The sequence below is a fragment of the Sus scrofa genome, chromosome 14 (assembly GCF_054392235.1).
Source record: "Sus scrofa isolate SSC_HxYL_T2T_F1_AM1 chromosome 14, Sscrofa_HxYL_maternal_Yorkshire_Landrace_v2.0, whole genome shotgun sequence".
NCBI classification, from domain to species: domain Eukaryota; kingdom Metazoa; phylum Chordata; class Mammalia; order Artiodactyla; family Suidae; genus Sus; species Sus scrofa.
In genome coordinates, this window is record NC_139396.1 from 37,637,747 (window position 1) to 37,664,489 (window position 26,743).

The following is a 26,743-nucleotide window of genomic DNA, read 5'->3' on the forward strand; positions in this document are numbered from 1 at the left end:
TTGCCTCTAACTTTATTTGATAGTTAGTGGTTCATCACATGAGTGCCTCACCTCACAGGGTGAGAAGACCCCTTAAGGAGAAGAGTATCCTTGATGAAAACTCTGCCAAGGGCCTGGGCTCTACAGAACTCAGCCTCCTTCCCTCTGCCTTGGGCCCCAGGAGAGCGCTGTGTGGGCTGTAGGGTGGTCTGGGCCAGACCAAGGCCTGGGCACTTCTCTCAGAAGGTGGAAAGGTGTCCTCGTTTTCCTGAAATCTATCAGATGTCATTCCGTGGGGGCTTTGGTTTTTTTTTTTCAAGGAGACTTTTGTTTTTTGTTTCTGTTTTCCAGAAGAGGAGTTTTGGGGAGGAACCTAGACATTACTGTAGCTGCAGAAACTAGGCTAGAGTTTTTTAATTAAAAATATAGGACTTTCCTCCAAGAGGACAAAAGGCAAGGAGAAAGGAAAAGAGGTTTTTGCTGGGGGGCTCATCTGAGCAGAGAGGAGGAAGGCCTTCGAAAAGTCGGTGATTAGCTAACAAGGAATTCTACCTCAAGTAAGAAATCGCGAACTCGACCCAAGATTTAAAGTGGGGGGGGGAGGAGAGGCTAGATTTACAAGGAGCTATAGGGAACTCAGAATTAACTGTGCGGTGTCTGAAGTCTCCCCCGCCCCAGGCAGGTCTAGCCCGGGGCTCCCTCCGCCGCTGCCAGCCGCCAGGACACCGCCCGTCGGAGGTTCGGGCTCCAGAAATTCCCGCACGTCCTGGAAGGAAGTCCCCCAGGCCTCCTTGGCCCATGGGCTCTGCCAGAGCGGAATCACTTCTCTAGGAACCGGAGAAACTCAAGTGCCCTAAAGGAGTCGGCAGACCGGGGAGGGGGAGCAGAGGGATGGATTGGGGGTGCGGAGGTGGGAGGGAAGAAAGGCGGCGAAACGTATTAAAAAGCGTTTTCACAAAATGCCGCCCGTACAAATCTGGGGTTAGGGAGCCTTGCCAGAGGGTTTCCACCTTGAAACCCATACTCCCAGGATGATGCTTGAACGTCGGGGTCTCGGGCGAAGACCCTCCCCCGCCATCCCAGGGGTCCCACTCCCGCCCGCGGGAGCCCGCTCTGAGCCCGCAGCCCGCGAATTCGCAAGTGCCAGGCGGGAGGCGAGAGAAGGGCGCTGCGGGGTTCTTCTGCGGGGCGGCTGACAACGCGAGGGCGCGGGGTTAGAACAACTCGGCCAAAGCGATCTGAACTTTCTCCCCTCGGGTCAGCCGGCGCTGGGCCGACGTGGTGGGCGCGGGGCTGTGTTTACAGACACTTGCCTTTGTTTATAGTGCTGGGGGGCGGAGGGAGGCGCCCTGATTTTCTATTACTCTCGGGATCCCTGTCTGTTTGACCTAGCAGCTCCCTCCCTCTCCTGCCTGTAGCCGCCTTTGGCGTCTTTACTTTAATCCATTCAGGAGAAAGATGCCAGACCCTAGGGGTGGAGGGAAGGAGTTTACCAAAGTAGTGAAGTGAGTGGTGGTGGAGGCATTGAGGTTTTCAAAACAGGAACGACGGAAGACTTATCTTCACGTGCATTTGCTCCTGTGCTGGCGTTGGGTGGCTGGTCTTCCTCGCCATCTGGGCCTTAATGCATTTCTGCTGGTTTAACACTTTTTCTGGTTTGTTAAACACCAGCAGAAGGGGACCAGAAGACCCTGGCAACACCATTGCTACGAGGCCGCTGGCTTCTACACATGCTTTTAAAACCACGCTCCAGAAACGCGCCCTCTTTGTCTAGTCTGGGCCCGGCGCTGCCGGCCTCCCGTCCTGGGCGCCATGCCGCTTCCTCGGGCTCAGCTGTACCAGGCCCCAACGCCTCCACCACCTGGACGTTCCAACCCACCAGCCACCCGGATGGGCCAGACATCCAGCAGACTCGACACCCCAGGGAACCGAGACCCCGAGTGCTAATTGAACAGACACTTCATCCCGAAAGACACCCCAGATTGTCAGTCACTCCAGCTGTCCCCACATCCTTGTGCACCCAAGCTCTCAGCCCCACAACCTTGTGCCTGGTGTTGTAGAGACCCAGAGCACTGAGTTGTGGGCTAAGGAGGTGTTTCTTCTACGTTTCCGGGCTTTTTTCTTCTGCACATTTCTTTCTTTTAACTCCTTTTCTTCTTTGCTTTAAAAAAAAAAAAAAAAAAAAAAGTCTCCAAGATCCTGCCTTGTGGGACTGGCTAAAAGGCCTCTGTTTTAATTGCTCGGATAATGTGGTTGCTGCCATTTTGTTAAAAGCAATCACTCCTGCAGCGAAATCACAAGCTCTCTAGACAGGCCGGAGCCGACAAAAATGCAGGATTTGACGTTAAAAGCTAAATGGGAAGCTGGGGCGGCGGAAGGTAAATTGATGGTAGATCTGGTTGTCAGGGCCAGGCCCCAGACCGCTGCGCAGGCCCAGCGCCTGATAACCCTGGAGCATCGGCCACCGCGTGTGTGTGCGTGTGCATATGTGCCTGTGTGCGTTCATTCTCAACTTCCTGGGAAGTAATATGGAAAACAATGGGACCTGACCATACTCCCTACTCCCAGTCACAATTTTCCTGGACTTTTCACCCCCAGCGAGGACACTGACCTTGGGGCTTTCAGGGTTTTTGTTTGTTTGTTTGTTTTTTGGTTTTTTTCCAGGTCAAGATGCAGAGAAGATAACAAGATCACTTGGAGTTCTTGCCTTCTAAACTCAGGGGCCACATGCTGGGGAGTGGGGGGGCTCGAGGGGAAGGTCCAGTCTCTGAGTTGGTTAGTCAATAAGTCCTAGGAAAGGTGACCTCCCACCTAGGCTCTCCTCCTCTGGTGTGGCAGGACCAGGCTGCCCAGTTGTCCCCGAAGTGTGGTGGTGCAGCGGTGGCACCAGGGAGGACAGCCTCTGGACCCAGGGAAAATGAGTGTGCCTAAGTCAGGGTAGAGCCGGGCTGGATTCCTGCCCCCTCACCTGGGCCTTGGCTGGGCACCATCGGGGCTGGTATCCCCCACCCCGTCGTTAGGATGGTGAGAGTGAAAAGGAGTGAGTTGTGTGCCCGCAGATTTTGCAGGAAGGGGAGCCAGGGGTGAGTGAGCTCGTTGCAAAGCCACGCGGAGGTAGGAAGCCTGCTAGCTGCTTCTGAGACTAGTTTTGCAGACAGAGCCCGAGCCAGCTGCAAAGGCCTGAGGTGTGTGCACAGGAGGAGGTAAACTGGACACAGGATGCCACAATAGCCAGCACTGCGTTTGCACTGCGGCTCTACAAAGCGCGGGAAACCGCTCAGCTCGTCCAATAGCTTTAAGAAAACGCCAAGTCTCCCGCTGCTTGTGCGGCTCACAGTTTCCTCCTCCACGGCTGCCCCTCGAGTCTCACCCAAGCGTCTGGTAGGTGCCAAGCAGTGATCAGGAAGGGAGGCTTGGGGCGGGCGTCCTGTAGAGGGCGGCATCTGGACCCTGGGCGCCGCCTGTCCTTTCCTGATGTGTTGATTTGAGGGAACCCATTCGCCGGTCCAACTCCTTGGGTCTAGATCCCCGGCCGAGGAGGGGGCTCCAATGGGTGCCCCAGCCTGTGGAAGCCCGCGCATCCCTCGGAGAGAAAGACCCTGGAGCTGCCTCTGAAGTCTCAGCAGCCCTCTTTCTCTCCCCAGGAAGCTCAACCCTGCGGTTGAGTTTAAGTCTGGGGGGAAGAGGAACCAAGTGTTGTTTGACCGTCTGGCGAGAGAGGAGGGGAGGGGGCAACCTGGGGAGATGAAGCGATCCCGCGTATCGGTCGGACGGCTGGGAGCGCGTCCTGCACGCAGCGCGGCCCGCCAGGGCCTGGCCAGGCTCAGCCCCAAGGCTGCAGCCAGTGGGCTGGTGGCGGTCCAAGAGCACGGGGGACTGACTCACACGTGCACCAGCGCGCCGCCTCTCCCGTTCCTCTCCACCCTGCCCAAGTCAGCCCCTTCAGGAGCGCGCCCCCCGCCTCTCCCCTGAAGCCACCCCCCTACACACGCATTCCCTTCCAATTCTCCCGGCAGTTGGGCCGCTTTGATGATCAGATGGTAGAGCCCTGATTACAAATTTATTCCCGGCCTCTCCGTCCTTCTTTATCTCCGCTATTAGGGCCATCTGGGAGTGATTAGCGCCGCGCCCGCGCCCGGCCGCGCTGCCTATCTCGCCGCGGCGGGGCCGGAGCCTGGCTGACGTCAGGGCAGACGGCTCGGAGCCATCCCGACCGAGCTGGGTGTAATCCGCGGCCGCGCGGCCAAGTCCTCCCGGGCCAGGCCGGCAGCTGGAACGCGCCGCCCGCCTGCGCGCTGGGACTTTTCTCCTTACGTATTTTTAGTCGTTTTTGTTTTCCTCCTTTGAGGTGAGGTGGGGCCAGGGAACGTTTCTAAGGGGCCCCTCCCCACTTTAAATGTTCCTACTCGCTGAGTCTGGTGGATCCCGCCTGGAAAAGGCTTCCGCGTCCGGCCCCGACTGACAGGCGCTCCTTAGTAATCCCTGCGCCAGGGTGCTGCTCTCCTACACCAACAGCTGTGGCCCTGCATCCTTGCCCATGCAGGCCAGGCTGTGGGGAGGGGGTGGCTTTTAGGGGTTCAAGGGGCTCTTAGGGCTGCCCTCCTAGTACTGGCACCTGCTTGGCCCCTATAGCCCTCGTACCAAAATAGTGGGAGTTTATGCCTAGCAGGACTGTGGGCAGAGGCTGGTTATGGAACAGGACGCCCCTCCAAACCTCCATCCTTGCACCTGTTATTACAGCTTAAAGGATCTAAGAAGCAGTGGCTCTGGACCCTCTCCTGCCTCCCTCTCTCCCTCCTCCACAGGAGTTGTCCTTAACATGAGCACTTGCCCTGACACTTGGAGAGGGCAAGGATGCCCAGGTGCAACTTTGTCTTAATGTCCGGGGCAGAGGCTTGGTGTATTTGTACAATGCCTGGATGGAAAAACCACACTCCTGACCTTCAACACTGGTGCCCTGGGCACTGGCCTGATCTTTGAGATGAATCCAACTCCAGAACCATTTCAGTTGAGCTTCCCATGCTTTACCTAGTGATCCAAAATTCCCAAGGTACCTGATAAAGTTATAAATTCAGCCCCCGACCTTCACCAGAAATTCTGATTCAGCAAGTCAGGAGTGAAACCTAAAGTCTGTGGTTTTCAAAACTCCCCCAGGGATTCAGGAACCACTGCCTGAGGGCACATATACCCACTGCAGCAGGTCCCCCAAACTTGGCACTCTCTCAAGGGGCCATGTGAAACACTGACTGGTCTGGGGGGGTGGCTTTCTCCAGGGGGAGGGAGAGGGTGAGGTCTGAATTATGTAAAGTCTCCACAGGGAGAGAACTGGCCATTTCATGGATCAGTACCACGCCTTGATTTAACTGGGCATCAGCAAGGACTCAAAGCAAAGCCAGAGGATGCTAGTTATTTCAACACAGGCAACAAAGGCCAAAATGCATGTTTACTCAGAGGCTACAGATAATTTAGCTAGAGGGAAGGGAAGGGAATTCACAGCCCACAATTTGTGAATAGTGGTGAGAAGATCTACTGGGGGGTGGAAGGGTATCTAAAATAAATAGGGGATCCAGACTAGAAAATTTCCCAAATGTTCACCACTAGTCAATTCTTTGAGACAACTCAATGCAGCAAACTGCAAAGTTTCTGCATATAATCTGGAAGGGAAGAAAATAGTTACCTTCTAAGATGGAGAAAGCATCACGCAGAGAGCTTGGCTCCCCCCCCCCCCCCATTCCCCAGCAGAGTGAGGGATAGGGGGAGAGAGAGTGAGGCTTTTAGAGACTGAATCCTTAATAACTGGAGGAGGAGGGGCTTATCAGTGCTGGGGGGAGGGGCTGGTAATGGCTGCACGGAACGGTTTCCCATAGCACTGATAAGCCAGCTCCTCCAGGTTCTGCCTTAACTGTAGAGTCTACTCAGGCAAAGAGGCAGTTTTCTGAGTCATTCAGACCACACACACACACAAACAAAACAAAACAAACAACAACAGCAACAAAATCCCACATTGCTTTTTCCCATGATGCTCTCTTGGACTTGACAGTTTTACTTGAATTAAATGGAAGGAAGCTATGTGGCCCACAGGCCCAGAGGATCCCAGTTCATATTGCTAAGCAAAGGAGACAGGCTTGCAGGCAGCCAAACCGTTTATTTAAAAATCACAGGTTATTCACCAGTCTCCACCCCAACTTGCAACCCAGTTTTCTCAAATAGTATGTTTAATGCACAACTAATCCTGAACAACTAGACTCAACCTGATGTTTCCCTGGGACCAGATGGAGGGTTTCAAACATGTCATTCCTTGTTGTAACACCAAATCATCTTTCAGTTCATTGGAGAGCAAGGAATAAAGAGTGGGGAGACCTGAAGATTTTTCTGTAGGAGGTGGGGTCATTTGCTGCTTGTTTGTTTGCTGCTCCCCTTGCTGAAAGAACTTAGAACAAACAGTGCACTTGCTTTGGCAGAGGGAGTTTTCAACCTTCATTAAGTACATTGCCTAGAGAAGAGGCCAAAAAAGGCATCATTCTAAATTAAGATGGCAGTAAATACCTTCTGGAAAGATGGAAGCCAGTAGCCACTAGGCGAGTACATGATTGCCTTCTATTTAAAGTGGGCTGTTGCCTAGAGGGGACATTTGGTCTTTAGGATAAAGCAGGAGTGCAGGAAACAAAAACTGTGTGTTTGTTGCTTTTATTTGAAAAGAAGAAAACGCAAGCTAAGTCTGTAACTAGAACTTGGCCATGGAAGAAAACTGGTGCGGTTTTACTGGGAGAAAGTAGCCGCCGAGCCGCCTGACCATCGTCTTCGCTTTCCAAATCTGGTTTTCATATTCTCTCTCAGTAATCACCCAAAGCCATAACTGTCTCTGAAATTATTCATTAAAGTCTTTTTCAGGGATTCTCACAGGATGACTCTTTTACGTTTATGATCTTCTGAGAGCAATGACATCAGCTTCAGTCTCTTTTCCGCTTTTAATTAATGTGCTGGGGAGACGAGAGGGGCCGGGGCTGTGTCCGTGGGGAGGAGGCGGGCGGGGAGGGGGTGGAATTTGCCGGCTCTCTGCTCCCGGTCAGCTGAGCCCAGGCGCGCAGACATCCTTTGATTAAGGAGGGTATTTCGGGGAGTGCAGGCTGTGCAGAAGATCACGGCTGTGCCCTGTGGTGCTGTCAGCTGTGACAGATCCCAGATGGGGCCGCTACTGTATGGCAGATTGAGTTTCTCAGCAGAGAACCTCCCTCCCTCCTAAACGTCTTCAAAAACCTTCTCCAGATACTCCAGGTCGCTTCGTGTGAAACTGAAAAAGTCCAACCCCAAAGTTGGTTTTGCGTGCGTGTGTGTATGTTAGGTTCCCCCCCACACACACACACACACACTTCTTTTTTCTCTGCACTTCCTCCTTCTCCGAGCATCTTCGACCCACAGGGCTAGCCGGCTGCTAAGAGCGCAGACCTGGCGGCCCGGTGATTCCTGTCTGCCCCGCCCGCAGCGCCTCGCCTTCGACTCAGCACCGAGGGGCCCCCCCACAAGGCAATCCGGTGGGTAGGGGCGCGGCGTGGGGTAACTCAGGGCACCCCAGGCAGCTGGGTGGACAGCCGGCCGGGGGAGAGCTGGGGGCGGGAGGATGGAACCTCAGGAAGAAGCGGGGAGCGCCCAGCCCGACCTGGGCTCGCTTCCCATTCCCGTCTACCCCAGCGGAGCGCCATCACGCCAGCCTAGGCAAATTCAGGAGCCGCGCGGAACCGGGGAAGGGGCGGGAGCGGTCTGCCCGGGCCAGGAAGGCCGTGCCGGCGGCCTCCGGAGCTTTCGGGAATCCAGTGAGTTCCCGGATGGGGAGAAAGGGGCGATGGATACTCCCAGGTGAGAGAGGACACAGCGGGACTCTGCTTTCCACACAACCAACATCCGCCCACTTGAGAGTGGGGCCCCAGGTTTAGTCTTCCTGTACCCAGATCGGGTTGGAAACTCGATTGCAGAAACACTTGGACTTATTTTTAAACCTACGTTTATTTAAAAAATAAACAGCCCCGTCGTTACCTCCTCCGAGGCGACGGAGATTCCTCCCCCACTCCCGTCTCCTCCCCAGGGTGCCTAGGCCGGGAGAGAGGGTGAAAGGCGCGCCGCACTCCGATCTTGCTGGGACCTCCAGACCCCACTTATCCGTACCCCAGGATCCTCTTAACTGGGGAGTTCCACGTGTTCCCAGGTGCCTGGGCCGAGGGCGGAAGAGAGAAGAGGAAGGAAGGGCAGAAACCTGGAGAGAGCGAGTTTTGTTTTGTTTTAATTTCAAGATAAGACATTTTTCCCTCTTTATAAATACCGGTGCAACTGCCCGCACCTACTCCCATAACCCACCAAGCCAGGACAGCTTAGTTCAGCCTACAAAAGAGCCTCTAGGGAACCGAGAAAGGAGCTAAAAATACCGCAGACGCGAGGCCCAAGGTGCTGCGGTCGGAGGCAGGGCCAGTGGCTTCTCCCGGCCCGGCCTGTCCTGGAGGGGCCGCCTTCTCCACCTCGAGGGCCCGGCTCGGGCTTAGCTGGACGAATTCCGTCTCTTTGAGCGCCGACCCGGGCCTTTTGTAGCAAAGCCTTCTGGTCCAACCTCTGGTAAATTCAGCTGCCGTGCTTTTGACTCTTTCTGCCCTTCTGCAGACTCAGTCTTAGAAAGAAAAGAGGTAAGACCACCAGATCCTATTTTATGTCAATAGTAATCCGGCCTGGCTGTTCCCCACTCCCCACTCTGTATAATGATCTCTATGGTGTATGTAGTTGCTTGCAATCCGGGGGCTCTAGATGATTTGGGAGAAACCTGTTAACCTCTATTATAGCCCTCTCCTGGAAAAAAAAAAAAATCTGGCTATTATTCCCCCCACGATTCCCCTGGTTATCAAGTAAAATCACAAAACTCTGTAAAACAGCAAACACACTGAATTTCAAAACTCCCGCTCAGCCCCCTCTAGAAGGCAGCTTTTATTTTCACGGCCCACGCCGGATGAAAGTGGCTTATTTTGATTTTTTTTTTTTTTCTTGTACCCACATGCCTTGTAAAAGGTTCCCGTGCACGGGCCAGGCCCCCCTCTGATGACCGCAGGGCCTTGCTTCCAGACTACAGCCCCCGCCACTCGGTTTTTAAGTCCTCGCCTGGAGTCGAGGTGTAATTGCGACCCCGCCCGAGCCGCGAGCCTCCCGGGGGGACATTTGGCCGGGCCTGCGCTGGGGCCAGGACCTCCCAAGTGGCGGACCTGGGAGTCCGGAGCCGCGCGGCCCTCTCCCTCCCCGCCTCTCCCCTCCCTCCCTCCCCTGCGGACTCCGTTCCTTCTCTCCGGACCTTCAGCTTGCCCGCGCCAAGGGCGCACAGCACTTCTCCTCCTGTCCATGTTTCGTTTTTTTCTTGTCTCTTTTCTCTCCAGCATCTTTTACCGCTCTCTTCATCTCCTTAGAAAAGCAGAGTGGGGCTTTGTCCGAATTTTGGAGAAACCAACTGAGCCTCTGGCCCCGCGGGCGCCGAGGCGGAGTCGCAACCGGGCGCGCTTCTGCGTAACGTCAGCGCGCGGTGTAATTTACCTTCCCCGGGAGTCTGTCAATATGACTAATTTCCACTGGGGTCAAAAAGCCTTTCTCCGGCAGTCCATCTTGGAACGCTCTCTTACGCAGCAGACCGGGTTAGTTGTTTTGTTTCCAGCCCTAGAAATAAATACTCTTGGGGGCGTCCCTGCCTGGGCAGCCGAGAGGAGCAGAAGAATATATACACGGTGTCAATTAAAGGCAGTTTTCCTTGAACTACGAACTGTGATTGTGCTTAAATGACAGCGACCTGCTAGCCTTGTAGTTCACATTACCTAACTCGTCCTTGATACCAATGCTTTTTTTAGAAACAGGAAATCAAAAAAGAGAAATAATTAGTGCTCCAGTTTTCCTCTGTTGCGTGTCGATCCCTATTGAAACGTTTTCTCCGGGTTCTGGGGTGTGATTTAAACATTGAGTATGCGTGTGGGGTTTGCTAATCTGGCCTAGACGGACAATAAATCATCCAGGTGGTATTTTACAAAAATTTCAAAACTCCTACTGACTTCTAAGTATGAAATCAGTGCTGCGGATTCAAACGTTTTCCTGGAAAACGCGGCGAATTGACGCTGGTTGTGTGATTCGGACTCACTTTAAGAAATGGAGTGCAAGAAGCCAAAGAGGCTGGAGGGGCCAGGCGATTCCTGTTGGCAGGGTCCTCTCAGTCTGGAGCAGTCCTTGGGAGATGGGGGAGGTAAACCTCTCCAATCCGGGTCCAAAAAAAAGGGAAAGTCACCAGAAAACCCATTTCCCTCCCTCCTAGGCTCTGGCACTGAGGCCCCAACAAATAAACTTCACCGAGTTAAATTTTTAGCAAACTTTCTAGAAAAAGCACGTGGTCTGTAGGAGAGTAAAGTCTTGGACTTAGGGCATTTAGGAGCTTCGATAGAACCCACCGAAACATAAGAACTAAGAAATAGAGGCAGAAGAGAGGAAGCCTCACAGAGGCTCCTCCACCCTCCACGCTGGGTGCCTGACCTCTGCCTGCGGGAGTGGGCGGCACCCGGATCCCATCTTCCACTCAGACCCGCTTACCTATCCGCGCCCAAAGCAGAGTGCGCGCACTATCGCGCGTATGCAGACACGGACTCCCTCTTTGCCTCTCTCTCTCATCTATTCGTGCTTTCGTGATCTAATGAAAGTATATCCTTTAGGGAAAAGACTTTATAAAAAGTGAAATATGAAGAACCCCTTTGGATATTTCCACTCCAGGCCAGACTGATCTTGAATTTTTTTAATTTTTTTTTTTTTTTAGTACAAACACCTTGATTCCTTCTGTTGCTTCCATAATGACTGTTATTTTTACTAAATGATGAGAATTGGTTCTAACTGACCTCTGCTCATTCCCTGTGGAAAGAGGGAAAGTCTCCAGCGTGAACATGTATCTTTGAGGGAAGGCATGGGAGGGCAGGGGAGAATTGTACTTTCTATCCCTTGTCATATTTGGAAAACACTGCCACCATATGTTCCAGCTGCTGCAAACATCTGGGGAAACTAAGGGCTCTTTCAACTTCCTCCCCCTTCCATCCTGCCCTACTGGTTCCCCCAAATGGCACTTTTTGGGGTCTCACAAACATCGCCCTTTTCTTTCCTCTGGTCCCTCTTCTGAAGCCTCCCATTTTCAGATATAACTGAGTACCTCCTTAGAAATCCCTTGGTTGATCATACCACCTGTTTTCATGGGAGAAGAGGGTCTGATTTTGTGTTTGGGGGAGGATTGTATAGTAACAGGAGTGGGTAGAGCAGAGATGATTCTCCTTGTGGTTTTCCATATACCATACCTTTAAATATAAGCTTTTAGGAGTCTCTTTCATTTTGCAATTGACCTTTGCCTTAGGAGTGGTTTAAGTTGTTTATTAGCTACGGGAAAAACTGCTGGCGGTATAAACTGTAGTGTGAGCTGATGAGATGCACCTCCATTGGGGTAGAGTTGTTTATTTGCATATTTTTTTTAAGAGCGGTGGAGTTCTAATTTAAAGGCTCATAGGCATCCAGGGGCCATTTAACGACCTGGGGGTGGAGTGAGTAGATTATTCAACTCACTGCTTAGCTGATCAGTTGGTTTCTGAATTAACATCACTAAGGGAATTTTGACCCTACTTTTTTTGATTCAGGCTTCCTGAGTAGAATTTGCCTAATAAGGACTTTTGTAGCTGGTTAAAGGGAAAGGGGCAGGTATGCCAGGACAAAGTGTTCAGCCCATCCTGAGCGGAGAAGAGGGGAGGGCGCTGACCAGCAGCCATTCCTAGGGAAGGGTCTAGTCCTCCGTGTACAAGAAACGGTCCATTTTCAAGCATCTATGAGGAGATGTCAATCCTTTTTCAGTTGTGTCCTAGCTTAGCCTTTCCATTTAGGCCTGAGGGTTTGGCCAGTCCTATAAATCCATGTTTCTAGTAACCTGGCTTACCTGGAGGAGCAAATGGCTTTCAATTGGCAAATATTCCCATGTGGGAACAAGAGTAGTGTTCACTTCGCCTCACCTAAAATTTCACACTTCTGCATAAAAATGTTATTTTCTAGTCAGATTTCCAACTTATGACTCATTGAACAAAACAAAAAGCTTATTATATTTTTTTAATCCCATATTCTCAGTAGATGGCCTCTAGATCCCCTCCACAAGTTGTGACATTATGTTTAAATATATTCAGCATCTAGTATCTATCATATATAACCTGATCAGATTCATTTCTAATGATTAGGCAATACATTCTCAAGGTTCAAAAATATACAAAATGCATGTGTGAATAGCCTTTCTTCCAGTTGTTATTCATTTCTTGCATATTCCTCCAGAGCTTCCTAATGCATAGAAAAGCAAATAGGAGGAGACTCTTTTGGGATCCAGAAGGATGCAAGTTACTCCATTTGTATCTGTTCTGCTGATCTGAAGGCCTTGGGGGATGGGAGGAAGATCTCTAGAAGCTTTGAAGAATTTAAAGAGGCTCATGCCAAATATAATCTGGTCAGGGTGTGAGATGCCTCCTGATGGTAATTTTGAAATATCTGGGGAGGAAAAGACAGGGCACATGCCGAACAAATGAGCCCTAAGGCGCCAAACTGAATTGGCTTTTCTCTGTGGCTGAATTCAAAGTGTAAGGAAAAAGGGAAGGAGGAAAGAAAGAAAAGCAAGCAGAAAAACCGAGGTTATCAAATTTGAAACTGTGAGAATGTGGCTCCTCATTTTTTTGGATGTGCCCCCCAAATTTAAAAGAACTAAATTGTTATCCATCAAATAACACACAAATAAATTTCCTCTTAAGATCAGAGAGGTTTTGCCATGGTCTGGCCTGTAGATATTTTGCATGAGTTATAAATGGAGTGGGGGGGGGGACTGGGAAATGCACATGTGTTTTAAAACAACTGAGATAAATTCTGCAGCATAACAAGTTAGTATATGTAGACTTGATAGCCATCCTGAGTTCTGCCCTTTACAATTCAAGGAGACAAATGGAGTTCCTGCCATGGCACAGTGGTTAACAAATCCGACTAGGAACCATGAGGTTGTGGGTTTGAACCCTGGCCTTGCTCAGTGGGTTAAGGATTCTGAGTTGCCATGACCTGTGGTGTAGGTCACAGACACGGGTCAGATCCCTCATTGCTGTAGTTCTGGCGTAGGCCGGTGGCTACAACTCTGATTAAACCCCTAGCCTGGGAATCTCTATATGTCCTGGAGCGGCCCTAGAAAAGGCAAAAAGACAAAACAAACAAACAAAAAAAACTATTCAAGGAGACAAAAATAAAGCCAGAGTTCATTGCTCCCTATACAGAGCAGATGGCACCTTGAGTTATATAGGTGCAGCCTTCAGAGAGCCTAGGAGGTCTTGCTGCCCAAGAGTGACTGACCCTGAGCATTCTCCATCTAAGAATCAGATGCAGATGAAGAAGATCTGCTAGGGATGGGACCAGTTCTGCTATCTGTGCTGTTGGGTGACTTCCTGGTACCTGTTCGGAATTGCAGTTGCTAAATTGGCTCAAGCTTCCCTGCTCCTTGTAAGTGGGGTTGAAAGCATCTTTAGCTTCTTGATGAACTATATGTAGCTATTACTCTGTGCACGTGTGTGTTTTCAGGGACAGGGTGGCTAAGTCTCCATGTCTTCTATTAAAGCCAAACATTTCTCTTCTTTCACTTTGGGATTTTTCTGCCTCTCTCTCATAATAATATCACATGCACTAATAACAATAAAATCTCACTGCTGAATCTCTTTCCCTCCTCTGAACAGATTCTTGCCTGTCCCTTTTAGGGACCCACTGCCAGGTTTTACCCTTAGTTACTGTGGTTAAGCCACCTTCCAAAGGAGGATAGTTTTCAGATCACCCACTGAGTTCAGCTGATGCCCTGGTAGGACCAAAGGGCACTGGTAGGTGAAAAGAACCTCAAACCCCTGCCCCCTGCCTCCCTGAAGCTGTTCATTAGACTGGAAGCCAAAGGCTCACATAACTCTAATGAATGTGTGCATATGTTGACCAGCCTCTTGGCCAGTTTTATGGGATTTCACTGGTGGTGCTTGAATCATCAGGGTCAGATGAGGATTAAAGGTCCTAATGAATCACGTGACCATAAGTGGTCTTGGATGGTGGCCGTGATCAGGAGACCTACCCCTGGTGTTCTCTACCCTGAGGCTCTTTTTCATGCCCAGAAAGGAAGGCTGGTCTGGGAGGAACCAGCCGAAGATGACACCAGCAGAGGTTTAAAACGTCCTCCTCATCTGCCTCTTGGCACAGAACATTACTGGAGTGAGGATGTGTGCATGTGTGTGTGTCTTCAAACATTCAGAAATACAGAAGAAAAGTTTTGTCTTAATAGTATAGAGTTTGAGTGAAAAAGGGTCTTTAGAGTTCTAACCCCTTCTTTATAGGTGGGAAGACAAGTTCAAAAATGCTCCTGGTTCCTGGCCAGCAGGTGCAACTAATGAGGGAAACTAGGGCTGGGGAGTTTCTCTCTTCTCCTTGGGTAGTTATTTCCCAAGACCTCTCCTTTAAGAAAGATGAAGGTATAAACAAGGAGGAGATGGCAGTAGGAAAAGTTTTGAAGAAAAAAATGATGTAGAGGGCCAATGGGAAGAAAAGTAGCTTAAGAAATGGTAACCTGGGGGTGGGTTACTGGTGGCCTATCTTTACATTTCCTGAAAGCTTTTATTTAGTGGACTCCAAGGCAGCTATTAGAGGTTGATGTTTTCACACCACAAATACTTTGTCACGGGTGTGTTTAAGCCAGTACAGGAGGACAGATTCTTCTCCCTTGAGAAAACGGAATGGTGTTTCCAAAAGTGAAGCAGCTCTCATCCAAAGCACTGGTGGATCTGGTGACAAAAGGCACCCGCACTTAGTCTAGAGCCTGGAGTTGTTAGGCGGTGGGGAGGCAAAGTAGGGGACAACTACAACTGCGGTGTCCCATGTTGGTGCGCCGGGTACTGGGTTCCAGGCGGCTGGTTCCTTGGGCCAGAGAGAGGCTGGGGCCCAGCCAGGGGACTAGCCACGATCTCACCACCACAGAAAGATAAGATGAAGAGAGTTCAGGAAGAGAGAGATTGCTTAGTCAGGGAACCAGGCTGCTGGGTCCCTTCAGGGGAACCGTTCCCCCGCGGGGCAGCCAGATGCGGTTCCCTGTCCGGACTGAAGATACTGCTTGGGGGTCCCCACCCTAAAACTGACTCTCGGTTTTGCACAAATTCAGTTTTTAAAAAAAGTTTTGTCATTCTTTGGCGTGCGCTTCCGCGGGGTCTGAGGCTGAAGACCGTCGGGTCGGATACAGAGGGGCCTGGGCAGTCGTCGGTGGTCTTTCCTTAAGCCTCAGAAACAGAACCCGACAAAATGAAAAATCAGCAAGAAAACTGAAGAGCCCCCCGCAAACCAGACTTTCAGGACCGGGGAGCAGTTTTCAGGCCTCAGCATTCAGGTTCAGGTTCGAAATCCGAATAAATGGAGCCCGGTCTTGGATTACACCCCGGGGACAGCATTTTAATGTAAATGTAAAGTATGCTTGTCATAATCACTTTCGGGCCCTGAAGCACCGCTAGAATCTCTGTTTAATTAAGGGGGCAGGAGAGGAGAATTACCAGCTAATTAAATCCAATCCTATTTGTAATTCACCCTCAGCTGCTGCCGACTTTAAAACGCGAAACTGCTTTTTAAACTTGCCCACATATGAATTTTGTAAACACAGGTGTAGAGAAACTAGGGGACCAGGGATGGGAGAGAAAGAAGGAAAGAACAAACGAGAGAAAAGAAAGACGGCGAGAGATGCAGGCCTCCGGACCGAGTCTCGAATTTCGGCTTCATCTCCCCGGCCGCTTCGGGCTCCCGGCCGGGGATCGGAGTCGGTCCACGAAGGAGGCCATTTCCACTCTTTCCAGGGGTTGAGGTTTCGCTTTTCCTCCCAGAAGAATTCCTCGCAGCTCGCGGACGTCGCCCGGTGCAGAGCCCAAGGGCGCTGAGCAAGCCCCGCGCGCTGGCCGGGAGCGGTTCGGGAGGCCGCGGGGAGGAAGTGAGCTCACGGGGGAGACAGGCCCGCGACGCCGGTAGGAGCTCTGGGCCGCCGGCGCCCGCGGAGGAAGTCCGAGCGCGGGCTCTGTTTTTCGCGCCCGCGGGAAGTAGCGCGCCGGGTCTAACCCACGAGGCTCAGGCCTCGAGGACCGAACCTGGAGGCTGGGGTCCCGGGAGCGCAGGGTTCTGCCTCCCGGTCCAGTCCCCGCGGCCCCGCCATCCCACCACGCGAGCGCGCTCGGGCCCACGCCCGCTTCCCCTCTGCTTGCATAAGCACCCCTGGAGACGCCAGGTCGTGGAGCTCGGGTTTACGGTCCCAGGGTACTCACCAGGGTGACTGCAGTCGCCCACTCGTGATTGAGCTCAGTACTCGTGCTTCAGAATAATGCGCTGCGGGTCCGTCTCCAAACCCATACCGTCTGCCACCGAACGCGCAGTGGCCCAGCGGTTCGGCTGCAGTCGGGTCTGGAGAACCTGGAGGCCGGCTGTCTCTCCCCGCACGAGAAAGCAGAAAACCGGAGCAGGCGGTACAAGCGTTTCCAAACTGACTAGGCGCCTGACCAAGCAGGGCAACACCTCTCCAAAGGGAGGCCTTGGCACCTCGGCCCCCCGGGGCCGCTATGTTGCTCCAGGCGGACTGGCCTTCGAGAGCCGAGTCTCATTCGTCTCGGCAGAGCGCGTTGGCGTCAGGGGCTGGTTCTCTGCTGTACTGGGAGACCACGGCTCCAGGCCTTGCTGGAGGACCCTGCCCTCTCCCTTGGAGTAGGCGCCTGGGCTCCAAAGCAGCGCGGGGATGCGGCCTAGGACCTGCCTCCCCATGAAGCCTGCTCGTGGTTGGGGCGTCAAACAATTAGGGACTGGGGAGGCCCTGGAGCTCGGGAGCTTGGAGAGCCTGAATACATCTGTGTAGGAGGAAGTTCGGGTTTAGAGTCAGACCACAAGGCCAGGCCCTTGTCCGCAGGGCACACTGTAGGGATGCTCCTCGGGTTTGTATGCTCTGGAATCTCCCAGAGAAGTTTGCATCAACCAGGACCACGCCTTTTCTCTTCCATCCCACCTCCTGTAGAAAGTGCCTACATACCTCTTGTAATCTACCCAGTGGATCCACAGTCTGTCTCATTCTTTTCAGCCTAACCTACCACATTATGGTTATCTATTTGAATACTCCAAGTCTTTCCAGGGGAAGTGGTGAAGCCACCTGGTGTCAACCTTGTGAATCAGGAGCAGGGAGCATTACTCAAATTTCTGGAGTGTGCTGCCAGCTTGAGGGGGGGGGTCGTCTTGATGTGCACCCCACTCCCTCTCTGGCCCCTCATCCCTCGCCCCCAAGTCCCCTCTCTCTTCCCTCATCCCTCCCCCGCAAGTCCCTCTATACTACTGCTTGCCACATCATTGCCTCCTGGCACCACGCATGGGCAGCAGAGACTCTGAGCCTTACAGGCCAGGCCTGGGAGGGGCCTTGCTGCCTGCTTTGGAAACTCTCCATTTTCCCACAGTATTTCACATTCATATTACTTTTCACACCCTGTTAGGCAGTAATAGCACTGAACCTGCTAAATACTTCCATGCGCCAAGCCAGCCCTCCAGCAAAGCAACGGAGGCCTTCATCAGACTTCTCCTGATGATGGGAACTAGGACAGCTCTCGGCATGGGTCCTGTTGGCTTCCTTCTCTCCTCTCTTGGGATCTATTTCCCGACCCCAGAAAGGCTGGTGGGCTGCACAAGTATGGAGGAGGTCTTAGCCTTGACCTTCAAGCAGGTGGAGGAGGCGGTTGTGGGGGAGGGAAGGGTGTGGGGACTGCTCTGGCCTTTGGTAATTATGTGTGGCTAGATGGACGATTTTTCAATGAACAAAGCCTTGCTCCAGGCCTCGGTCAGGACCAGGAGTACGACCTGGCCTGCATGGTAGGCACCACCTCCTGCCTTCCCTTCAGGAGCACCAGGCCCCAGGCATCTGGGCAGTAAGGCACACAAAGAGAGCTTCTGCTGAATCCAATGCCCCTCACCCTCTTCTGGCTTCCAGGAAGCTGCAATGAGAACAGCAGCTCCTCCAGAGACCTGGGGTGGGGGCAGCGGTGAGGGAGTGGGGGGCGGAGGTGGAGCCAAGCAGGAGAAAGTGGCAGAGCAGAGGAGAAAGTGGTCAAGATGGTGAGGAAGCCACACCACTCCCTACATCAAGAGTAGGTAGCTCTTTGGCTGCCTACTCTTGATGTAGGGTTGAGAAGATTTAATGGCCTCTGTTGAGTGGCACTGGCTCCCAGATATACAGCATCAGGAAGAGTGGGTCCTCAGAGTCCAGTTACAGTGCACTGGACCTAGGTTGCTGCATCTACAGTGTAGCCCTCAGCTGGGCCTGGCCCTGGGTTCCTAGAGCACACCGTGGGGCTGGGGAGTAGCTCCCTCAGCAGGACTGAGGCCAGTGGCCCTGAGGCTTCAATCTGAAAAGTCGGGGAAAGGCAAGGGTAATCCTCTGCCCCTCCTTCTGGGACCCCAACTCCAATTCTTCCATCAAGAAAATGGGAGCAATGAATTTTGCTTGCTCCTTACCTCCAGGACAGTAGGGTGGGGGAGGAAGGAACTTTTTTTTTTTTTTTTTTTTTTTTTTTTTTTTTTTTTTTCTTTTTAGGGCTATATTCACAGCACATGGAGGTTCCCAGGCTAGGGGTCAAATTGGACCTGCAGCTGCGGCCTACACCCCAGAGCAATGCCAGATCTGAACCACATCTGCAACCTACACCACAGCTCACCGCAACACCAGATCCTTAACCTACTGAGTGAGGCCAGGGATTAAACTCACGTCCTCATGGATACTAGTTGGGTTTGTTACCGCTGAGCCACGACAGGAACTCCTGAACTAACTTTTAATGGGAGCCTGTTAAGTGTGGAGCATTTTACAGCTTGAATATTGTTTAATCTTCACAAATTGTAAGAGGAGTATTTCCATACCCTGTGTACCTGCAAGGAAACTGAGGTGCAGAGAGGCGGGACCTGGCCAGAGACATAGATCTGTGCCTGCAAACAAACTCCAGGCCTCTCAGTACCATTCTGTGCTTCTAGCAATGTCCTGGGAGTTGATGACACACTGAGGGGTCCTGCAGCCTGGGCCATGTCTCCTGGTAGCCTTGGGAGGGGGTCGGGCTGCCTTCTGTGAGCCTCCAGCCTGCACTCCTAGAGGGTGATGGTGGCAATGGGAAATCCCAGGGTAGGGACTTAAAGTTTTGGACACTACACAAGCTATAGTGCCTTTACACCTATTCCTCCAAAATATCCACAAGTCAGTTACCAGACTCTTAGTCAACCAGAGGAGTCCAGAATCCATCACACACATGTCCCTCAGGGTCACTTTTCTTTCTCCACCATACCAGGGTTGAGAAGATTTAAGCTCTCATTCACTGAACTTGTTCCTGCTCTACCAACAACATCTAAACTGGGCCCAGAGGGTGGCCCTTCAGCCTGGGGAGGCCTAGGAAGGGATTAATGTGGTTCCTAACTTCCAAGAGTCACCTGAGCCCTTCCTCTACTTGTCAGGGCCAGTTTAGAGTCTGTCCAGTGAGCAAAAGGGACAACTCCCCCCAAGTTGGGGGAATGACTGAGTGGGGCTCTGGAAACCCACGTGTCAACTTTTGGTGGTGAAACCCCTGGAGCTCTACCTCCCACACACTGGAGTCTTTTGTTTGTTTTCTTCGGTTGGTTTTTGGTTTTGGCCTTGCCCAAGTCATGTGGAGGTTCCTAGGGACAGGGACCGAACCCAGGCCACAGCAGTAACCTAAGCCACTGCAGTGACAACACCAGATCCTCAACCTGCTATGCCAGAGCAGAACTCCATTTTTTCCCCAAACATTGTTATTTGCACACAGCCGCCCCCCAGCACTTGGTCAAGAGTTGCTTCAGGGTATCCTGGACCCTCCTCCACCATTTCCCTTCATCTACAAAGAGGCCGTGTAGTGACTGCTTGCTTAGGCTCTAGAGAAAATCCATTAGATTTGCATTTGAAGCATTTGCAGAGGGAAAGGAGAGGGTGTGAGAGAGCAGACAAAGCCAGAAGGCAAGGAAGATGAGTGTGTAGGCCTGGGGTGGGAGGCTATTATGGTTAGGGAGTTGACTGGGGAAGCTTTTTTTCTGTTTCCTCTCCTACAAAGACAGTCTCAGTCCCAATCGTCTCCATCCTCTATTTAGGTTCACCTTTCCCTTCTTCTTTTCTCTCTGGGATGCTGAGCCTGGGCAAGAAAAATTAGGGGGCAGGAGCCCACATCCTTCAAATGAGCACACCAGCACAGCCTGGGTTCTCTGAGATGGCTGTGAGCAGGAATGGCACCAGTGATGACATCCACAGCTGCTGCTCTGGTATCCACTCTGGCTGGGTGAAGCCCAAGTTTGCAGTAGTGCAGGGCTGCCACGCAGTTATGCGAAACAATTAGACTATACTGTGCTTATGGCTGGCAGAAAGAGAAGACTCTCCTGGCGTACTTAAGAAGACTTATTACCCCACATTTCCTCCCTGCTGCAGGTTTAAGGTAAGTCTCTTTTTGCTAAGGATGACAGCCGCCTCCCTTCCAAAAGCCTTCAAGAGTTAGGACAGAAAGGCGATTCTTGCAGAATTAGGAATGTGGATGATCCTACTTGAGCTCCTTGCCAGTTGATGTATTTTGGGGCCAGGTATACCTGCCTGGGTCCTGGCTTCTGGACTTACTGGCTTGGTGATCTTGAGCCAGCATCTTGGCCTCACTTTGTCTTTGCCTTTGAAAAATGAAGATATGTGCCCAATAAGAGTTTGACAGTGCTGCTTCTAGCCCTGGTGATCCTCAGTGTTGCATATTACTCATCTTTGGGAAAAATCCCTATTTTCTTCCTGTAAATGCAGGAAATGTGACAGAAGGCATTGCCATCACCCCTTCCCACCTTGAGGTGTGGCTTTCTAAGTGACCACCTCCCTACCCTGACCAGCAACCGAAGACTCTGGATTTCCAAGTCCTTCCCTTGGGTCTCACAAGCACCTTGTTCAGTAATTGACAGTCTCAGACCAGTGGGTGAGATCTAATCCTTATGTTCTAGAGCCAGTTCTATTACTGCACATCTGAGAAGCTTACATTTGACCACCCCAAGGGCTGGTCCCTCAAAGAGGGCTGGAACCAGCTGGATCCTTGATACCAGTGGAGCAAGGTCTCCTACCCACTTGCCCGGCAGGCCAGGCCACACATATATGAGTAGGTAGCCTGGGAGTGGGAATGATGCAATGGCCAGCTGGCCATAGGGACTGAGAGGTGGCAACTGCACTAGCTATGACCAAATGCAGGGATTTGGGCCATAGGGAGCTGCTTGGGTAGCCCCTCCACCTTCCTTGACCCAGGGAGAGAAGGGTTCAAGATTGGCCAGTGTTGGGCCCCTCTAATTGCACACTACTTCCCAGGTAATCCTGCATTGTGTGCCAGGCTCCCTTTTAATTTTTGTCACTGAGAAAAGGAAATACCTTGCATGTATTTCCACACTGGTCAGGCCCAAATTATGGAAAATCGCATTCCAGTTACTCAGCTGATGGGGTAGGAGGGCGCCAGAAACTATACATAAATAGGAAAAAAAAATGTTTAGTTTTGACTGTGGAGTGTCCAGAACTGACAGGTTGGTGGCTGGAAATCGGAGCCACCTGGGTCAGTGAAATTGGAATTAACTTTGTCCCACCGGAGCAGTCCCTGGCCGCCAGGAGTCCTTCCAGGGCCCACATTCAGCCGGCACCACCATTCAACTGGGACCCAGTAAAATCTTTTAGAACTTGCCAACTTGGAGAGAGAGGAAAGTAGCCAGGCAACAGAAGTGCGGAAACATCTTCTCGGTCACGTGAACTTTATTGCAGATCAGGAAGTTATCTAACAGCTGCCAAAAATCTTCTGACTCCAGAGCTCCAAATGTTGACTGTTTCTCACACCTCACCACCGGGTATGGAGTCGGCTGCCCGGGGGTTATTCGGATTTCCTCTTCCCTTTCGGCATCCATCTACCCCCACCTGCCTGGCTGCATTTGGAGATGATTTCCTTTTTTTCATGCCCGAGACCATGTGGCTCCCATACTTACCTGGGCTGGCTCTTTCTCCACCCACCCTCCTAGGGGGATTTTCAAATCTCCTGAGGGGGGAAAGCCAGGTTGAGGAAGGGTCAGAAAAAGGAAACCAAGTCGAAGTCCAAGCATGCAATATTAAATTCTTCTCTGGGTGCCTTTGATTCATTCCAGGAAAAAAAGTGAAGCACAAGAAGTAATTTTAACAGGTGCCCTCCCTTTCTTCCACTAACGCACCAATTCCCAGTCCTGAGCCAGATTCATGGGCAGGAACCTGGCCTTCTGTGGCCCTGTATCCCTGGAAGGGCCTGGGAAGATCTGAGCACACAGGAGGCACTGAGACAATAGAACTGGTTGACAGATGGAGGCTCTGAAGGTAAGGGGACAATTATTTGAGAGAAATTGTTGAGAGAAGGTGCCCATGTGCATATCCTGTGCCTGTTCAGTTAACTATAGGCTCACAAATGAGATCGACTTAGGAGGATCTGCCCCCCACCCCCTTTTTTGCTTTTTAGGGTCACATCTGAGGCATATGGAAGTTCCCAGGCCAGGGGTCCAATGGGAGCTGTAGCTGCTGGCCTACACCACAGCCACAGCAACGCAGGATCCCGGCCGCGTCTGCAACCCACACCACAGCTCACGGCAACACTGGATCCTTAACCCACTGAGTGGGGCCAGGGATCAAACCTGCATGCTCATGGATGCTAGTCAGATTCGTTAACTGGTAAGCCATGACAGGAACTCCTGCTCCTGCTTTCAACACAGTACCCAAACACAAGGGATCTCGTTCTAGCTGAGCCGCTGAACAGACAGGACATCATTGTGACTTCTGACGACAAGGTGAGAAGTCAGCAGACCCCACGAGGGTCAGGGTGAGCCTGAGCCACATTCAGGCCAGATTCACTCCAGACAACCAGGAGCAGGGAACTTCCTCGTGCGTCCAGTGAACTTACGTGGGGAACAGGGCGTCCGGGTGGTGGCAGAGTACCTGCAACCACGGATGCGGTGGAGAGGCTGAGACTCTTGGTCTCTCGCTTCCTGAATCCCCTTCTTCTAGGCAGCTAAGGGCAGAGGCTGACGTGTTTGAGCCCTGGGGCTTGATCATGACTAACTGCAGGGGCCCCGGCATCACCCACCCCGACGTTACCACTAGCCTAGGTAGCTGCTACTCTGTTTTGGCCTTAAGGTTCCCCTTAGCCAATTGTAATTAGGCACAGGCGCCGCTACTCCCCATGTGGCACGCGCCCCGGAAGCGCTTTTGGAGAACCGGAAGCAAGGCAGCTCTCCTGGGCCAGCCCTCCCGTCCCGCCCATTTGGGTGGTGTCCCAATTGGTGAAGCCTAACTTAGCTCGAGAGCTGGGTCGGCGTCGGAGCAACCTTCCGCACCTGCCGCTAGGCTGCGGGGCTTTTCCCTTCTGGGGTTTTGGCGGGTGGCTTCCGGGTGCTAAGGAGGAGCCCGAGCGGATGTAGGGCCCTCGGAAGCCCGTCGCGCCGCTTGGACACGGGTAGAGGAAGGCAAAGGAGACCTGACAGTCGGCGCGTGAGGGCCGACTGAGAAAACTCCAGAGAGACGAGGGTCTCTGGCCACCGTGGGCCAGACGCCTCGCGTCCAGCGCGGCCGGCGTCCGCGTTGGAAAAGCCAGGGGCCAAGGGCGTCGCGGCAGCACCTAGGTCCACGTGGCTGGTCTGCCGGGGGCCCGCGTCCTGTCCGCGCTGTGTTCCTGTCTGTGGGGCTCAGGCGCAATTGGAGAAAGAATGATGTCTTTACTTTCAGGAAAAACATCAAAGACCAGGGCGGCGCAATGTGGAGCACATATGGCGGTCTCCGAAGGCCGGGCCTGCCAAAACACGTTTCTCAGGATTTTCCTCCTTCCCTTTTTGTCCAGCCCCGCCCCACCCCCACCCACATCCTTTTTTTTTCTTTTTTCCTCCCCAAATGGAGGGAGCGGCGGGCTCGGGTTACCGGGGCGTCCTGCGTCCGCTGGAGGCTGCAAGGCGATCGATCCACAAGGCCTTTCTGGACCTGTCTCTCCGGGAAGGGACTGTGGGGATGGCAGATCCGTGACTCGCCCAGGACCCAGCGCAGAAGCTCCAGGTCGCTTTTGCCTTTTACCTGCAAAAGCGGGTAAGTTTTCCTGTAGGTAAGCCTTCCTTAATGTCGAGTTACACCTGAGTCTCCAGGTGCAGCTTTCTGTAGATAGGGCCACTTAAATACTTAAGAAGGAAGTGAAGGCAATAGCAATAGCCTACAAGTCTGGCTTTACTTTACTTTTTTTGCTTTATTCTAAACAAAATATAGATGCCAACCTCCTCTCCCTCATTAAGAGCTATTTAAAATTATTATTCATACTATTATTACCTAGATTACTATTGCAGTTTTTTAAATTACCTAGCAGAGAGAGGTAAAGATAGTTGGCCCAAAGTGCAGGCAGTTTGCTTCAGGAATTTCTCAAGATGAAATCTCAGAATGTGAAGGGTCATTAAAATGATCTAGTCTCAACTTCTGAATTTCCCTGAAGGTGAGTTGAGACCCAAAAAAGTAATTACCTACCTCAGTACATACACTGGGATGGAGCTGGGGAAGTGCCCTCTTTTCCGGGCCTGGCTCTGCAGAGCTCACTGTCCCACACCGCCCTCAGTGGAAGGACAAGCTGAATAATTTCCTCTTTTAGCTGCTTCCATTAAATGGATTCCTATCGTTGCCTCTGACAAATGATCTCAGGATATTATTCTTCTTCAGCAAATTTACATGTAGGGTGAGTATTAAAAGCAGGGGTAAACTCTCTCATTTAAGAGAAGATCCATGCTGTCCAGAACACAGCTTTTTCTAACGAACTATTGATGGTGGGGGAAGGAAACACACCAGACATGGACCTGATTAACATGAATCTTATCAAATCTTCCAGTTGTCTGGTGACTTATATGACTTATACACTCAGACCAGTGGGCAAATTACCTGACAAGCAGTTAGAAAATCAACTTTACATCTGATTTTGCCATCAACCTGCTGCATTATCTTGACCAGTCATTTTCTCTGGATCTGTTTCTCTCCATATACGTATTTTTTAATTTTCATTTTTACTTATTTAGTATTTCTGTGTGTGTGTGTGTATACACACATATACATATATTATCAATTTTTTTTTTGTCTTTTTTTTTTTGTTGTTGTTGTTGTTGCTATTTCTTAGGCCGCTCCCGCGGCATATGGAGGTTCCCAGGCTAGGGGTCGAATCGGAGCTGTAGCCACCGGCCTACGCCAGAGCCACAGCAACGCGGGATCCGAGCCGCGTCTGCAACCTACACCACAGCTCACGGCAACCCCGGATCGTTAACCCACTGAGCAAGGGCAGGGACCGAACCCGCAACCTCATGGTTCCTAGTCGGATTCGTTAACCACTGCGCCACGACGGGAACTCCTATTATCAATTTTTAATCTTGGTGATCTGTTGGTTCATAAATCCAATTTCTGTTCTTATATTCTCTGATGCTATTTTATGTATCAGCATACCATGATCCCCTTACACATACCAGATGGAGAAGCAGCAGAGGCAACACTAGCAGCCTGCTTAGTGCATTAAACACTTGATGAGTATTAAACTTGCAAAGTGCTTTAGAGTTCTTTCCATCCTTTCTTCTTACAGATGAGCACATGAGCCCAGAGAGCTGATTTCCCCAGGTCACACAGCTGAGTCCAGGATGGCTTCTTGCTCAGTGCCATCCTCCTATGTGAAATTTATTGCAAAGATGGACTCCAGGTTTAGGTGAGCATGGGACAGATCTTTCTACCATCCAACCATTGGTACTTCTCTCCCTTTCCATTCACAACAGGGTTAACTGGAAGAGAATATAATAGTCTTAGGTTCAGGAGTACAAACTTAAAGCAAAACTCAAAGTCAGTACCATGTCACTTGTGTGTACCTCTTTAAACATACCAGCTCTATTGTGTGGACTTTGAGCCCCCAAGGACCTTTGGAACAGGATTATGGTTCCTCCAATGAGGATACAGTAGCAAGTCTCAGTTGTTTTTAGAGTCATAAATTCAATGTAAGAGAGAAAAATCCATGATCAAGCTTAATAAAGAGGCAGGATAATAATTAATTTAAAAAGTAAGGCCAATGTTCAGAATAATATTCAACTGATCCTTTCTCCTCACACAAGAAACTCCCAAATTAACATTAGGGGCAGGTGGAAGAGCTAACAAAGGAATCATGCCCTATTAATAGTAAGATGGTTAAGCTGCTCTTGCCTGCTTTTGGGGAGCACCTTCTTGATGTGAGATTATTTCAACTGTCTGCCATGTTGAAAGTTAAGTCTGGGCACTTTCTTCTTTCTACTTTGGTCGACCTTGATAAGCCTGATTGATGCTGCCTGGCAGGAATCCAGAGTGTTTCAGAGGAACACTCGTAATGTATTTCCCATGGGTGTGTAGTGCAGCAGGCAGTTTCTCTACACTAAAGCAGTCTCTTCCTCTATCACCTGCACGCCAGGGGACCTTGACAACTTAGGGGCTAAAAGAACCCCACACAGCACCAGGTCTTGAGGGGATCTCCCTCAGCAGGGACCTTACGCCTGTGGGAAGGGGCTGCCTGGCCCAGGCAGTGACTCTAGGATGTTGCCATAGGCCGGACTGGAGGAAAGATGCTCACCTAACATCCTTTTGCACCTGAGTCTGGGTGAT

General features: G+C 51.5%; 1 protein-coding gene across 36 annotated transcripts in view; it reads left to right on the forward strand.

The window, feature by feature from the left end:
* Positions 1-7,257: 7,257 nt before the first annotated feature.
* The window catches only part of LOC146396499 (uncharacterized), a 134,545-nt gene continuing 115,059 nt past the window's right edge, over positions 7,258-26,743 (forward strand). For 12 of the 36 annotated variants that reach the window (XM_084994781.1, XM_084994779.1, XM_084994774.1 and 9 more), the window contains exons 1-2: positions 18,603-24,190; positions 25,707-25,826. In XM_084994781.1, the coding sequence (XP_084850907.1) occupies positions 23,821-24,190; positions 25,707-25,732 (396 nt within the window). In that variant the 5' untranslated portion in view covers positions 18,603-23,820 and the 3' untranslated portion in view covers positions 25,733-25,826. Of the gene's footprint in view, positions 7,834-18,602; positions 24,191-25,706; positions 25,827-26,743 lie in introns of those variants that run through there. The other 24 variants (XR_014826530.1, XR_014826537.1, XR_014826529.1 and 21 more) reach the window with 20 other exon arrangements.